This window comes from Pseudonaja textilis, chromosome 6 (genome assembly GCF_049901715.1).
Source record: "Pseudonaja textilis isolate UNSWEBS1 chromosome 6, rPseTex1.2, whole genome shotgun sequence".
In the NCBI taxonomy this organism is placed as follows: Eukaryota; Metazoa; Chordata; class Lepidosauria; order Squamata; family Elapidae; genus Pseudonaja; species Pseudonaja textilis.
In genome coordinates this window covers 47,875,232-47,887,703 of record NC_141995.1, presented here as the reverse complement: position 1 = coordinate 47,887,703, position 12,472 = coordinate 47,875,232, and the positions used below count along the sequence as shown (strand labels likewise).

The following is a 12,472-nucleotide window of genomic DNA, read 5'->3' as shown; positions in this document are numbered from 1 at the left end:
CTGCAGGCCGTGAGCTGCGTGCCTGTAAATCGTCATCAGCACGCTATGTGCAGAGAAGCAGCCTTTGAAACAGCCCTCTTTTCTTGCTTTTCTAACTGCAGCTGTGCCTCATTCGGCAGCTGAAGTTGAAAAATCAGGAAATAAAGATCAGGTAAAAGCCCGTGTGGGTGGGCAGGCAAAAACATCAGCAGACATAAAACCGGTTCTATGTCTGCTGGTCTTCAGAGCTCCCGGTTCTACAGAGGTGGATGGAACCGGTAGAAACCCACCCCTTGTTCCAGGTTTTTACATTTCAATACAAACATGACCACAGTTACATATTTACCTTTCGTACACAATTTCATATCGGATTATTACTTATTCTATTTTCTTTTAAATATTCTCAATGAAAATAAACACAAACATGCATCCTTCACATTCTGTACATTGAACTGAAAACCCCTGATATTGCATTAATATTGCACTCTACAGTAGAATCCAATAGAGTTACTGCTCTGGGATATAAGGTGTTTTTCAGCCTATTTGTCCTTGTTTTTATTATTGTCGTGTCCATTTAACAGCAGACATTGTAACTTGGAACACTCACCAAATGCATCATTGTACAGATGTTTTACAGATGGTATCTGCCTCCTTCAAGGTTAGCGAAAATGTATCCCAACATGAATCCAGCATGTTGGAAGTGTAAAAAGAAAAGAAGGTTCATTCTACCACATGTAGTGGTCCTGCACAGAGACCCAAAAATATTGGTGAAAAATTAAGCAATGGTTGCAAGAAATTATTAATGAACCAATACAACTAGAACCAGAACTATTTTTATTGGGGATATTCAAAAAGAAATACAGGAGAAATATAAAATATATAGTATTACATATTCTAACTGCAGCCAGAATTGCTTACGCACAGTGCTGGAAACATATATGCATACTACCAGATGAATTGATCATTCAAAAAGTAATGACTTGTGTTGAGATGGATAAATTAACTCTGATGTTACAAGAGAGAGAGGAGACCGAGTATTATAAGACTTGGGAAAAATGGTATGACTGGATTAAGCAAAGATAGATAAATGGATGATGAAAAAATTAATGATAAGCAACATATAAACTAATGTTTAAATTGCCATAAATTGTACATATTTGTAAATAATCCACAAAATAGTAGTATAAGACGAACACCACAAATTATTGAAGTTAAGATATTTGTACTCTTTGGTTTGTTTGTTTGTTTTTTAAAGTTATAAAAGACTGTTTATTTTTTTTTAAAAAACGCATCGTCGTACAGTGAGGACTACCTGTACCATCCACCCACCACTGAAGTCCCCTAAGCAAGCCGCAGCAACACAATTTTGCGTTAAACTACGGCTCCCATAAACCTTTGCTGCTGGCCCCGCCCCGCTGAGGCTGCCGGGAGCTGTAGTAGCTTCTTCCTCCTCCCTACCCACTTTGCGGCTAAGCCAATGAAACGCGTTCGCCCGGCTCTGTCCGCTCCAGCTGCTTTCTCCAGTTCCCGCTCCTTTATAGACTTATAAAAAGTGCAGAGTGATGGTATCTTTTATTTTAATCCCAGGTTGGCACTTCCGAGCTTTCTTTTCCACCTCCAAACCTTCCTAAGAGGGTTTTTTTTAAAAAAAGAGTTTTCCCAGGAGAGGAAAATCGATTTGCAAGTCCCAGCTGCGACTACTACATAACTCACCCCAAAGGTAAGCAGCTGCAAGGGAGGGGGGTTGCAATTGAGGAGGGAAGCAAGGAGCAGAGAGAAAGAGAGCAAGCAATTGGGGGGAGGGAGGGAAACTTCCTGCAAAGGTAAACACACAGACACCACTTTTCTCCCGCGCGTGCCGTTGCAATTGCACCATTGTCGTTGCAATGGCGCATTAACGGTGCATTGCAATAATTGCACCCGTTTGTGCAAAGCCAGGGACATCCCCCTCTGCACCTTTCTATTTCCTCCCAGGTGGAGAAAACCGACGTTGTTTCTTGGCTGGTACGCGTTGGTTTGCACGTGCTCCGTCCGGACCGGACCGGACCGGTGGAGGAGGAGGGCGCCCCAAGCTTTTAGCTGCGGGGAGGTGGGGTCTCTAGGCTGGGGTGGTAGGAGGGCCTCTCCTCTTGCATGAATCCGGATCCTGAGAAGCGCCAACGCCGCTCTGTGCAGGTATCCCTCGACTTGCGACGCTGTGCTTCGTTTAGTGACCGTCCGACATTCACAGCGGCGGTGGAAAAAAAGGGGACATAGTTAGGACCTTAACCCTGAACCCTAACCCGTTTTTTCCCAGTCATAAGTCCATAAAAAGGTACTTAGGACCCTTTGCAAGCATCCCCGGGTCATCTGGTCCAAGTGGCATTTGGCCACTGACTCGCACTTAGGATGGTTGTGTCCCCGGGAGGTCGCGGGATCCGCTGTTGTGACCTTCGGACCAGCCGAGGCCATGGGAAAGCCTCGTTTACACTTCACAACTAGTTTACTGACTTAATAACGGCAGTGATTTACTTAACAACGGTGGCAAGAAAGGCCGTAAAATGAGGCCCAAACTCACATAACCAAAGTCTCACTTAGCGACAAAAATTTGGGGCTGCATTGTGGTCGTAGGTTGAGAACGTCCTGTACTGCTACATTATAGGAATGTGCCTCAGTCTCATCATCATCATCATCATCATCATTATTATTATTGTTATTATTATACACAAAAATGACTGTGTACACAGCAAGCAAGATAACTATGCTGAGTTTCGTTTCACAAATCACTAATCTAACACTTCCCAGGTGTTTAGGACTTTGTGATTTTATTATTAGTATTATTTAGTGTGGAATTGTTGAGTGTTTTTTTTTAAAAAAAACACAATTCTTAATATATAATGTATATAAAATACATTTGTTTGCCTTATATATGCAACTCTGTTGCGAGAGCAAAGACTTTGGAAAGGCAGCATTAGAGAAAGAGTAAAACTTCCTTTTTAAGAAACATGATGTCTGGAAAGGACAAAAATACTATTAGGAAAGAAAGAGAATTAAAAAGAAACACAGGACAGAAAGGAATGGGAAACCAAAAGGGAAAAAAAGGAAAGTCATCCTCAACAAAACACCAACACAACTCAAGTTTTAAAGTTTAGCTGCTTTTATGATAATCCACTTGCCTAATTTTATATTTAATACATCCTGGAACTGTTGCATGTTTAAATAGGGAATTAAACCATATAAACTCATGTTATTTATCCAGCTAGAGACAGGAGCAACCAGCTATAAGCATTGCCAAACCTGGAGAAGCTGAATGCTACAGATTGCTCTTTATTTATAGATTTCCCAAATCAAATATTTTCCTCGAATTACCACCACAATTGAGCCCAAAATTTATGTTGCATCATGTATACTAGTATACTAGCTTGATACCCGGGTTTTGTACCATAACACTATTACATTTATCACTCTACTAGCTGGATACCCATGCTTCACTAGGAAACTATGCAGTCAGACTTAATTTTGGGGGAGGAAAATAAAGGGGAAAATAATTCTGCCTCTGCCGACCAGCACCCATCAGTATTCATCTGGCTAGCATCCTGTCAGTTGAAGGCTGGAAACTGAAACAGTATTTGCTGTGTGAGCAAGGAGACAGCAAGGAGCCTGGGTGTGGCTTAGCTCAACTGTTCTGTACTAAAGCTGCTTGGTGCTCTGAAACTGAAACTCCTCTGCTTGTGTTTTGCATTTGGACCAGATTTCTTTCCAGATGGCAAGGGGGAGTCGAACTCCTTAGCATCAGAGCATGTTAATAATAATCATATAGGAAATACTAATGCCCTGATGGTCATTTCGAAAAATCCTTTCTTAGTGAGCCCCTAAAAGCCAAGAGGAACATACGACCGGGTCAGTAACTTATCAAAACTGCGGTGCTTTGCTTAGCAACTGTTGGTTAGAAATGTTGTAAAATGGGGCAAAAACACACTTAACAAATGTCTTGCTTAGCATGAAGCTCAACCTTTCTCTCTGTAATGGTCTGTCAAGCTTGCTGCCATTGAAACTGTTATCCCTTATTCTTTTTAGGGCAACCTCCTATCAAGAGAAGACAAAGGAGTGAAAACCAGAAGCACAACGGAAAACCAGAGAAGAGAAAAAGAAGAGGAAGTTTAAAATTTCAGCTAAATTTAATTTACGGCGACTTCATTCACGATACGCCTCCATATTTTTCGTCGCTGCCAAGTCACTCTTTGCATCTCTCGTGCCATGCCTTACGACTCGCTCTCTGGGAAGTGACCTATCTCCCAGGAAGGAAGGAAGGAAAGAAGAAAGGAAAAGGAAGAAAGAGAGAGAAAGAAAGAAAGAAAAAGAAAGAAAGAAAGAAAGAAAGAAAGAAAGAAAGAAAGAAAGAAAGAAAGAAAGAAAGAAAGAGAAAGAATTTGCACCAAAACAGATTCCTTGTGTGTCCCATCACCACTGGGCCAATTAAGAATTCTATTCTATTCTTCTATTCTAAAGAAAGAGAGATAGAGATATATAGATATAAATATACATACTGCAAATTTAGGGAAAGGAAAATGGCAGCAACGGATGTGTATTTGTAAATAAGAAAAATAAAGCTGGCTTTTTTGCACGATTTATCCAGCCTATCCGTTTTATGAAGAAGAAATGGACACAGTAATAGATGCTGGGTTTTTTTTAACAGACAGACTAACTGCGTTGGAAGGGACCTTGGAGGTCATCTAGTCCAGCCCCCTGCTTACACAGGAGACCCTATACCATTTCTGACAAGTGGTTGTGCAGTCTCTTTTTAAAAGCCCCCCCCCCCCCATCCCTACTTTTTTAGTGTTCTTTATAAGAATACCTACTTCTGTCTTTTGGGGGGAAATTGGACTAAAGTTGCTTCTGGTCATTATAGAAATTGATCGCTGTAGAAACATTATTTTAAATAATAGGGTTCTGTAAACATTTCTTTTGTTCAGCCCGGACATTGATCTTGGGATTAATCTGGAAGGATGCCTTCATTCCTGAAAAGGGCATTATATATCTCCATCAGGCATCCGATGCCCCACAATACTTCTTTTCTTTCGTATCTTTCTCTTCTGACATTAAAACCATCTCTAAACCATGCTGCTCCCTCAAGGAAATATTGCTCCAGGACAAACAAGGTGATTGTAATTTGTTACTTGCTTGTACGGTTGGAGAGAGAGCAGGTGCATCTGTTGCATAAATGCATACAGTTATTACCTTTAAGTCAGGGGCCATGTTAAAAAGTTTGATTCCAAAGAACAGGAAATACAAATTATTTTTTTATATATTTTTATTAATACATTTTTCTTTAACATATATAAGCGTTTGGTGAACAGTGTATCGTCTGGGTCATTTTACATACCGGTATACATAATAATAGTAATAATATTATTTACTCGTATATAATAATAATCTTCCAACACTTAATTTCTACTTTTTTTTTCTAACCATTGGTAAAAAGAATCTCAAATTAAAAACTATTCCGTGTTTTCTTTATTCCTTATTTTTAACGCTAACCTACCCATTTCTGCGCATGCTAATATTTTTTTGATTATATTTTCATCTGAAGGATTCCTCATTTTTCTAGTTTTGCGCAAATAACATCCTTGCTGCCGTCAAAACATGTAATATTCAATATGCATTCCCTCTATTATATTTTTCTGGCAAAATACCTAACAAGAACATTTCTGGCTTTATGTTGCTTTGTCATTTTTTCTAACCATGTTTGTATGTTCATCGGGAAATATACATTATTATGATCCAATCAGAAGATAAAGGTTTTTATGAAAGTACTCTTTTCATGAAACAGTTTTTAAACAGCTTTTAACTAATCGGTGTTTTTCTTCTTTGATTTTTTTTTAGGATACAGTGGATATGTCCTTGTTCCCTGCAGAAAATATTCGAAATTTTAGCATAGTAGCCCATGTGGATCATGGAAAGAGTACATTAGCTGATCGGCTGCTGGAAATAACAGGTGCAGTAATTTTAATAAAATGTGTGCCTCTCTATTTGCCTATTTGGTTATGTGTTGTAATGCCAAGTTTCTTGTATTTTCTGAAAATATTTCAAATATCCGAGACCTCCATGTTTAAAATGTTGTGTTTCTCCATGGAAGTGACTCTTAAAATTTAGTTTATTGACAACTTTTAAGACTTGTGGACTTCATTTCCCAGAATTCTCCATCCAGCATGACAGCCTTGCATGGTTGGCTGGGGAATTCTAGGAGTTGAAGTCCACAAATCTTAAAATTGCTAAGTTTGGAGGTGGCTGACATATTCATTTGGAGTCAAGAAACAAGGAAGTGTTGAGATTTCTGTTCTATTTAGACATGATAAAATTAGGATTGTTTCATTTACTGAAATGGCATTGTAGGAAAAAAACATTGGCAGACTGGCATTGTAGGAAAAAAATGTTTACCATATATACTCACAGCTAAGCCAAATAGTTTGTAAAATACACCCCAAAAGATTGGCTTTTATGCAAGTGGTAGACCTTAATGACCGCAGGTGGTTTCCTTAATAATGGCAGGGGAAGTAGAATTGTAAATCTTGTCACAAGACATCTTGGTTAACAACCGCAGTTATTCACTTAACGACCTTAGGAGGTAACAGCAGAACCTTTTAATGATTCTTTACGAATTCCGTTCCTTCCCAGTTAAAAGGCTGTTTCAAGCTAATTGTCTCTGATAAGAACGCGCCTTGCCAAGGTTGTGCAAGGCTGCCAAGAACACTAGATAAAGTAGCCAAGGAATATTTCAAACACAAAGAGTCTCCAAACACCAACCAAGAATGCTTCCTGCAAAGAACTCTGGTTTCTCAGCTGGCTTTTATCTGCTTGAAGGAGGGACCATTACCTTGCAGCCTTACTCCTGAGTCGCCTGTGCTGCTGCAGCTGCTCTTTCCTTCAAGCAGCCCTGCGCGGATGCGCACTGGGCACAGGCTCCTCGGGGACCTCTTCATCACTGCTGTCAGCCTCTACCATCTCCAAAGGTAGCACTCCACTCCCTGATGGTCCTGGCCCCATCCCTGCATCACACACAGGCCCCTCATCCGAGTCCTCGCTTTCCGGGACCTCAGCCATCCTCACCTGCTGCTGGCAAACCACAACAATAATGATCATGAGCGCTCTCTCTCTCTCTCTCTCTCTCTCTCTCTCTCTCTCTCTCTCTTTCTTTCTTTCTTTCTTCATCATCCTCTAGGAGCAATTGCCAAAGCTGACCATAATAAGCAGGTGCTGGATAAATTGCAAGTGGAACGCGAAAGAGGCATTACGGTGAAAGCCCAGACGGCTTCCCTCATTTATAACCACCAAGGAACAAATTATCTCTTAAATCTCATCGATACACCGGTAGGTGCCTTGCTGGTTATGACTCGGGCTTCTTGCCTTACTTGCCGCCTTGCTAACTTCGCTTCCTGGGCTGCTCACAGCCAGAGGCTGTTGGAGGTGTGTGTGAGAGCTTTGCTGAGGTGTGATTAAAATTTTTTTTATAAATTCCTTTTTCTTTATTATCATTTGTGGTGGAGTTCCAAAGAGGCCCCAAAATATTGGCAAAAATTACATAAGTGGCTGGAAGAAATATGTGGGATGAAAATAGAACATAGACCGGAGGTTTTTTCGGTTAGGGATTAATATGAGGAAATATCACAAGGAAAACTTACTTAATAATCCATATAATTACTGCAGCAAGATTGGCGTACGCACAGAAATGGAAAAATAAAGATACTCCAAATGAATTTGAAATACTTAGGAAAATTATGATGTGCGTAGAAATGGATCAACTAACAAAGGAATTAAAAAATAAAGGAGGATTTGACTTTTAATAAAATATGGGACAAATTTTATGGTTGGCTAGAGAAGAGGAAGATTCAAGAGAATAAGGAATGATAATATTTAATGTATATTTGTATGAAATTGTGTATTATTATTATTGGATAGCAAAGTAATGACAAAGATCGATGTTAGGAAGACTGTGCCATGTTCAACATTTTTAATGTATTTTTTGTTTATTTTTGTGTTTTGTTTAATAAAGAAAAACTTTTTATTAAAAAAATTATTACCGGTTCTGTGGGAGTGGCTTGGTGGACATGGTGGGCATGGCTTGGTAGGCATGGCAGGGAAAGGATATACTGCAAAATCCCCATTCCCTCCCCAACCCACTGACCTACTTTCCCGCTCCGTTCTGCTGTGCAGGGCAACCAAAGAAAACCCAGCCGATCAGCTGGGACTTGGGAGGCGGAGAATAGATGGGGCGGGGCCAGTCAGAGGCGGTATTGGCCGGTTCTCCGAACTACTCAAGATTTCCGATACCGGTTCTCCAGAACTGGTCTGAATCGGTTGAATACCACCTCTGCTTTGCTCCAGGTCTTGCAGTAAACATGGGGACTTGGGGGGCAAAGTTGGAGCAATAAATGGGGAGTTAGACCTATTCTCTGGCTGTGTTGCTTCCGTGCCTTGCCCTGGGTCATCAGAGGTTTGAAATTCTTCTGATAAATAAGCAGTGCGCCATTTGAGAACTTGACGGCAATCTATTGATGCTCTTCATCAGACGTTTCTTCTCTTCTGCTCAGGGTCATGTGGATTTTAACTATGAAGTGTCACGGTCACTGTCGGCTTGCCAAGGAGTCCTGTTGGTTGTAGATGCAAACCAGGTAGGCTTTCAAAATTAAGCCGGGTTTTGTTTCCGAAGGGACGAAAAGATTTCCAGTTCCAAATACAGGCAGTGCAAAACTGGCTCACCAGACAAATCATCATCTTCTTTTAATCCCTTGCTGGGTAGAGTCAGGGCAACTGAATGAAGCTAGCAGAGTGTTTTATTGGCCGGATGCCCTTCCTGTTGCCAGTGCAGAGTTTTGCTTGGTAGATATATTCTCATCGTGCCGAGAGAGAGAAATATCTGCCTCTTCCTAGGATTGAACCCACAGCCTTCTGAGGTGAGAGCTCCATCTCTAGGCCATCACATGACTCTTGGCTCACCCAAGAAATGGCCCGTAGAGCTCAGAAAACAACGCGAGCCGCTGCCGCCACCTCCTCCCCCTCCTCCCGAGCAGACTGAAAGCAGCTGGGGCTGAGGAAACGAAGCCACCTCGGCTCGCATTGTTTTCTGAGATCACGAGCCTAGAGCTCAGAAAACAACGCAAGCCGCTGCCACCACCTCCTTCTCCCCCTCCTCCCGAGCGGACTAAAAGCAGCTGGGGCTGAGGAAGCGAAGCCACCTCGGCTCGCGTTGTTTTCTGAGATCTAGAGCCAGTGCGCTTTCATTGCACGGCGGAGTTTCTTGTTTCAGGAAACACCGGGCGTCGTTGCTGCCCCCTGAGGGGAGGGCGATTCTGGGCTGCGCGATTGGGGGACTTCGTGGCTTTGGGTGGGTGGGTGGGTGGGTGGGAGCGAGGACGGACGGAGTCCGCGAAGCAGGGCTTGCCTGCCCTTGCTGGCTGCCTCTGCTTCCTTAGGGGCGGGAAAGGGGCTCATCTGGACCAAGTCTCCCCCTCAGTTTCCCCTGAAGGATCTTCCGTCGCTTTTGCCTTCTCCCTGTGTCTTCCCTCTGTTAAAATCCCCCACACACACACACTTATTTTCAGGCGGATAGATTTCATGTCTGAACATTCTCACATGACAGTGGGTCTTTTTTCCCCCTAAAAACAGTTAAATAAAGAAAAAACAATATATCCTCATGCAAGAACTTTTCTGCTTCCGATTACCCCCATGCTTACAAGTTGCAAAGGAAACACGGAAGCAGGGAAGCGGCTGCCCAGCTCTGGAGCTCCACACCATTTTTCTTTCAGAGGGGAATCTCACTTGAGTATAAGCCAAGGGGGGTGTTTTCAGCACAAAAAATGTGCTGAAAAACTCGGCTTATACTCGAGTCAATAAGTTTTCCCAGTTTTTTGTGGCAAAATTAGGTGCCTTGGCTTATATTCGGGTCGACTTATATTCGAGTATATATGGTATATATATGTATATATGTATGTACGTACATACGTACGTGTGTATGTGTGTATATATATATATATATATATAAAAGAAGGGTCCCTCTTGAGATATCATCACTCATGTGGCCTTTGGCAACGTGATTTTTAAAATTGGGTTAAAACACAACCAAGTAAGTCAGAGTCTTAGGCTCCTGTCGTATTGGGGGTTTAGAAAATCTGTAGAGATTGTTCTCCTCCTTTGGCTTTCTAATTGCCAATTGGCTTTAGTATTGATTTTTAATTTAAGGGTAAACAAAGCTTTTTTAAAAAAAAAACCCATTCATCTTCTTGGAATTGCAAAGGTGGAACCTAAATGAAAAATATAAACTAGTGCAGTGGGAGAGAGGAGAGGAGAGAATTGTGTTTCCATTGTGACACTTAAAAGATGGACCACTTAATTTTAAGCAGGTTTTTTTTTTAATGTTTGTATTGTACATTTTTCTTTATTATACATCACATTTCCAGTTTTACAACAGCAGTGTACTGGCTATATCAAGTCCATTTTAAAATATACATCATATTATACGCTGTGGTTATAACCATTATTCTCACAGTCATACAGTATCGTCTCTTTTAAATACATAGTATTGTACGTCATAATTAAAACTATGGTTTTCATATTTGTACCATGACACTCTATTACATTTATCACTCTACTAGCTGGATGCCCATGCTCTGCTATGAAACTATGTGAATGGACTTAGTTTTTGGGGAGGAAAATAAGGGGGAAAAAATTGTGCCTCTTCTACCAGCATCCATCGGTATTCATCTGGCTAGCGTCCTGCCAGTGTGTGAGAGAGTTGAGAGCTGTTTGGAAACTGAAACAGTACTTGCTGTGTGAGCAAGAAGGAGACAGCAAGGAGCCTGGGCGTGGCTTAGCTCAACTGTTCTGTACTAAAGCTGCTTGGTGCCGTGAAACTGTAACTGCAATTGAAAGTCCTCTCTTCTGCTTGTGTTTTTGCATTTGAAGAGATTTCAAATGCAAAAACACAAGCAGATGGGGAGGGGGAGTAGAATTCCTTAGCATCAGAGCGTAATAATAATAATAATAATAATAATAATAATAATAATAATATAGGAAATACTAATGCTCTGATGGTCATTTCGAAAAATCCTTTCTTAGTGAGCCCCTAGAAGCCAAGAGGAACATAGATGCCAAATTTCAAGTTTGTAGGCTTTACGGTTCTGGAGATTTTGTGATGACACGTGAGTGGCATTTCTATATATAGATACGTTTACTCTATACTCACGTACAGTCCGTTAGTGAAATTGCTTACAGTATATATTCTTACTTATATCTAGATACCTGTATTTATTTTGTTAATCTTTTTTTGTTTTGTTTATTTTGTTAATCTTCTTTTGTTTTTAAGTTACTAGTCTCTGCACCTGTTATTTAACCATAAACAGGTATTCTTAAAATGGGATGAAGTGCTGGGAATTTAATCAATACAAGTGTTGTGTTTGTTGCTGGAGTAGTAAAGATTTATCAACTAGCAATAAAATGTTACTTGCTCTGCTTCTGCCATTTCTTTACAGCTAATCTTTGTTTCATGAGTACAAGCAGAAAAATGTACGTTGACTTCTGTTGTTCCATCAACAGGTTTCTTGGGGTTTTTTGTTCTGTGTAAGCTGCTATTTTATTTTATTATATTTTTGGCAACAGCATAAAATGTTAACTGCAATCTGTTGGAAATTCTGGTGTGTTTTTTTTGTGTGTGTGTTTTTTTAGGGTATACAGGCTCAAACTGTAGCCAACTTTTACCTTGCATATGAAGCCCAGCTCTCAATCATTCCTGTTATAAATAAGGTAAGATTTCCGCATTCTCCACAGCCTCAGTTCATTTTAGATATTTTGCGAATTGCACAGGCGGTCCTTGCGTTACGACAACAAACTGAGCTCAAGATTTCTGTGGTTAGGTGAGATAGTTGTTAAGTGAGTTTGGCCCCATTTTACGACTTTCCTTGCCACAGTTGTTAAGAGAATCACTGCAGTTGATAAGGAACTCACCGTCTCCTGGTGCTTGGCCCAAAGTTACCCAACCAGTTTTCATGCTTAAGGCAGGACTAGAACTCACCGTCTCCTAATGATTGGCCCATAGTCACCCAACCGGCTTTCGTGCTTAAGGCAGGACTAGAACTCACCGTCTCCTGGTGATTGGCCCAAAGTTACCCAACCAGTTTTCATGCTTAAGGCAGGACTAGAACTCACCGTCTCCTAATGATTGGCCCATAGTCACCCAACCGGCTTTCGTGCTTAAGGCAGGACTAGAACTCACCGTCTCCTGGTGCTTGGCTCAAAGTTACCCAACCAGCTTTCATGCTTAAGGCGGGACTAGAACTCACTGTCTCCTAGTGATTGGCCCAAAGTCACCTAACCGGCTTTCGTGCCTAAGGTGGGACTAGAACTCCCCATCTCCTAATTTCTAGCCTGGTGCCTTATAACCAAACTGGATTTTCTTTTTAAAATGGGAGTTATTTTGGGCACTTTCTAAGACTACACTTTTATTTGTCAAGCTGTTTCACAT

General features: G+C 41.1%; 1 protein-coding gene across 3 annotated transcripts in view; it reads left to right on the top strand.

Moving 5' to 3' along the window:
• The first annotated feature begins 1,544 nt into the window (after positions 1-1,544).
• GUF1 (GTP binding elongation factor GUF1) overlaps positions 1,545-12,472 on the top strand; it is a 29,821-nt gene continuing 18,893 nt past the window's right edge. The window contains exons 1-6 of one of the 3 annotated variants that reach the window (XM_087936778.1): positions 1,545-1,699; positions 4,036-5,117; positions 5,842-5,953; positions 7,178-7,326; positions 8,547-8,627; positions 11,677-11,754. In XM_087936778.1, the coding sequence (XP_087792904.1) occupies positions 4,965-5,117; positions 5,842-5,953; positions 7,178-7,326; positions 8,547-8,627; positions 11,677-11,754 (573 nt within the window). In that variant the 5' untranslated portion in view covers positions 1,545-1,699; positions 4,036-4,964. Of the gene's footprint in view, positions 1,700-1,734; positions 2,155-4,035; positions 5,118-5,841; positions 5,954-7,177; positions 7,327-8,546; positions 8,628-11,676; positions 11,755-12,472 lie in introns of those variants that run through there. The other 2 variants (XM_087936777.1, XM_087936779.1) reach the window with 2 other exon arrangements.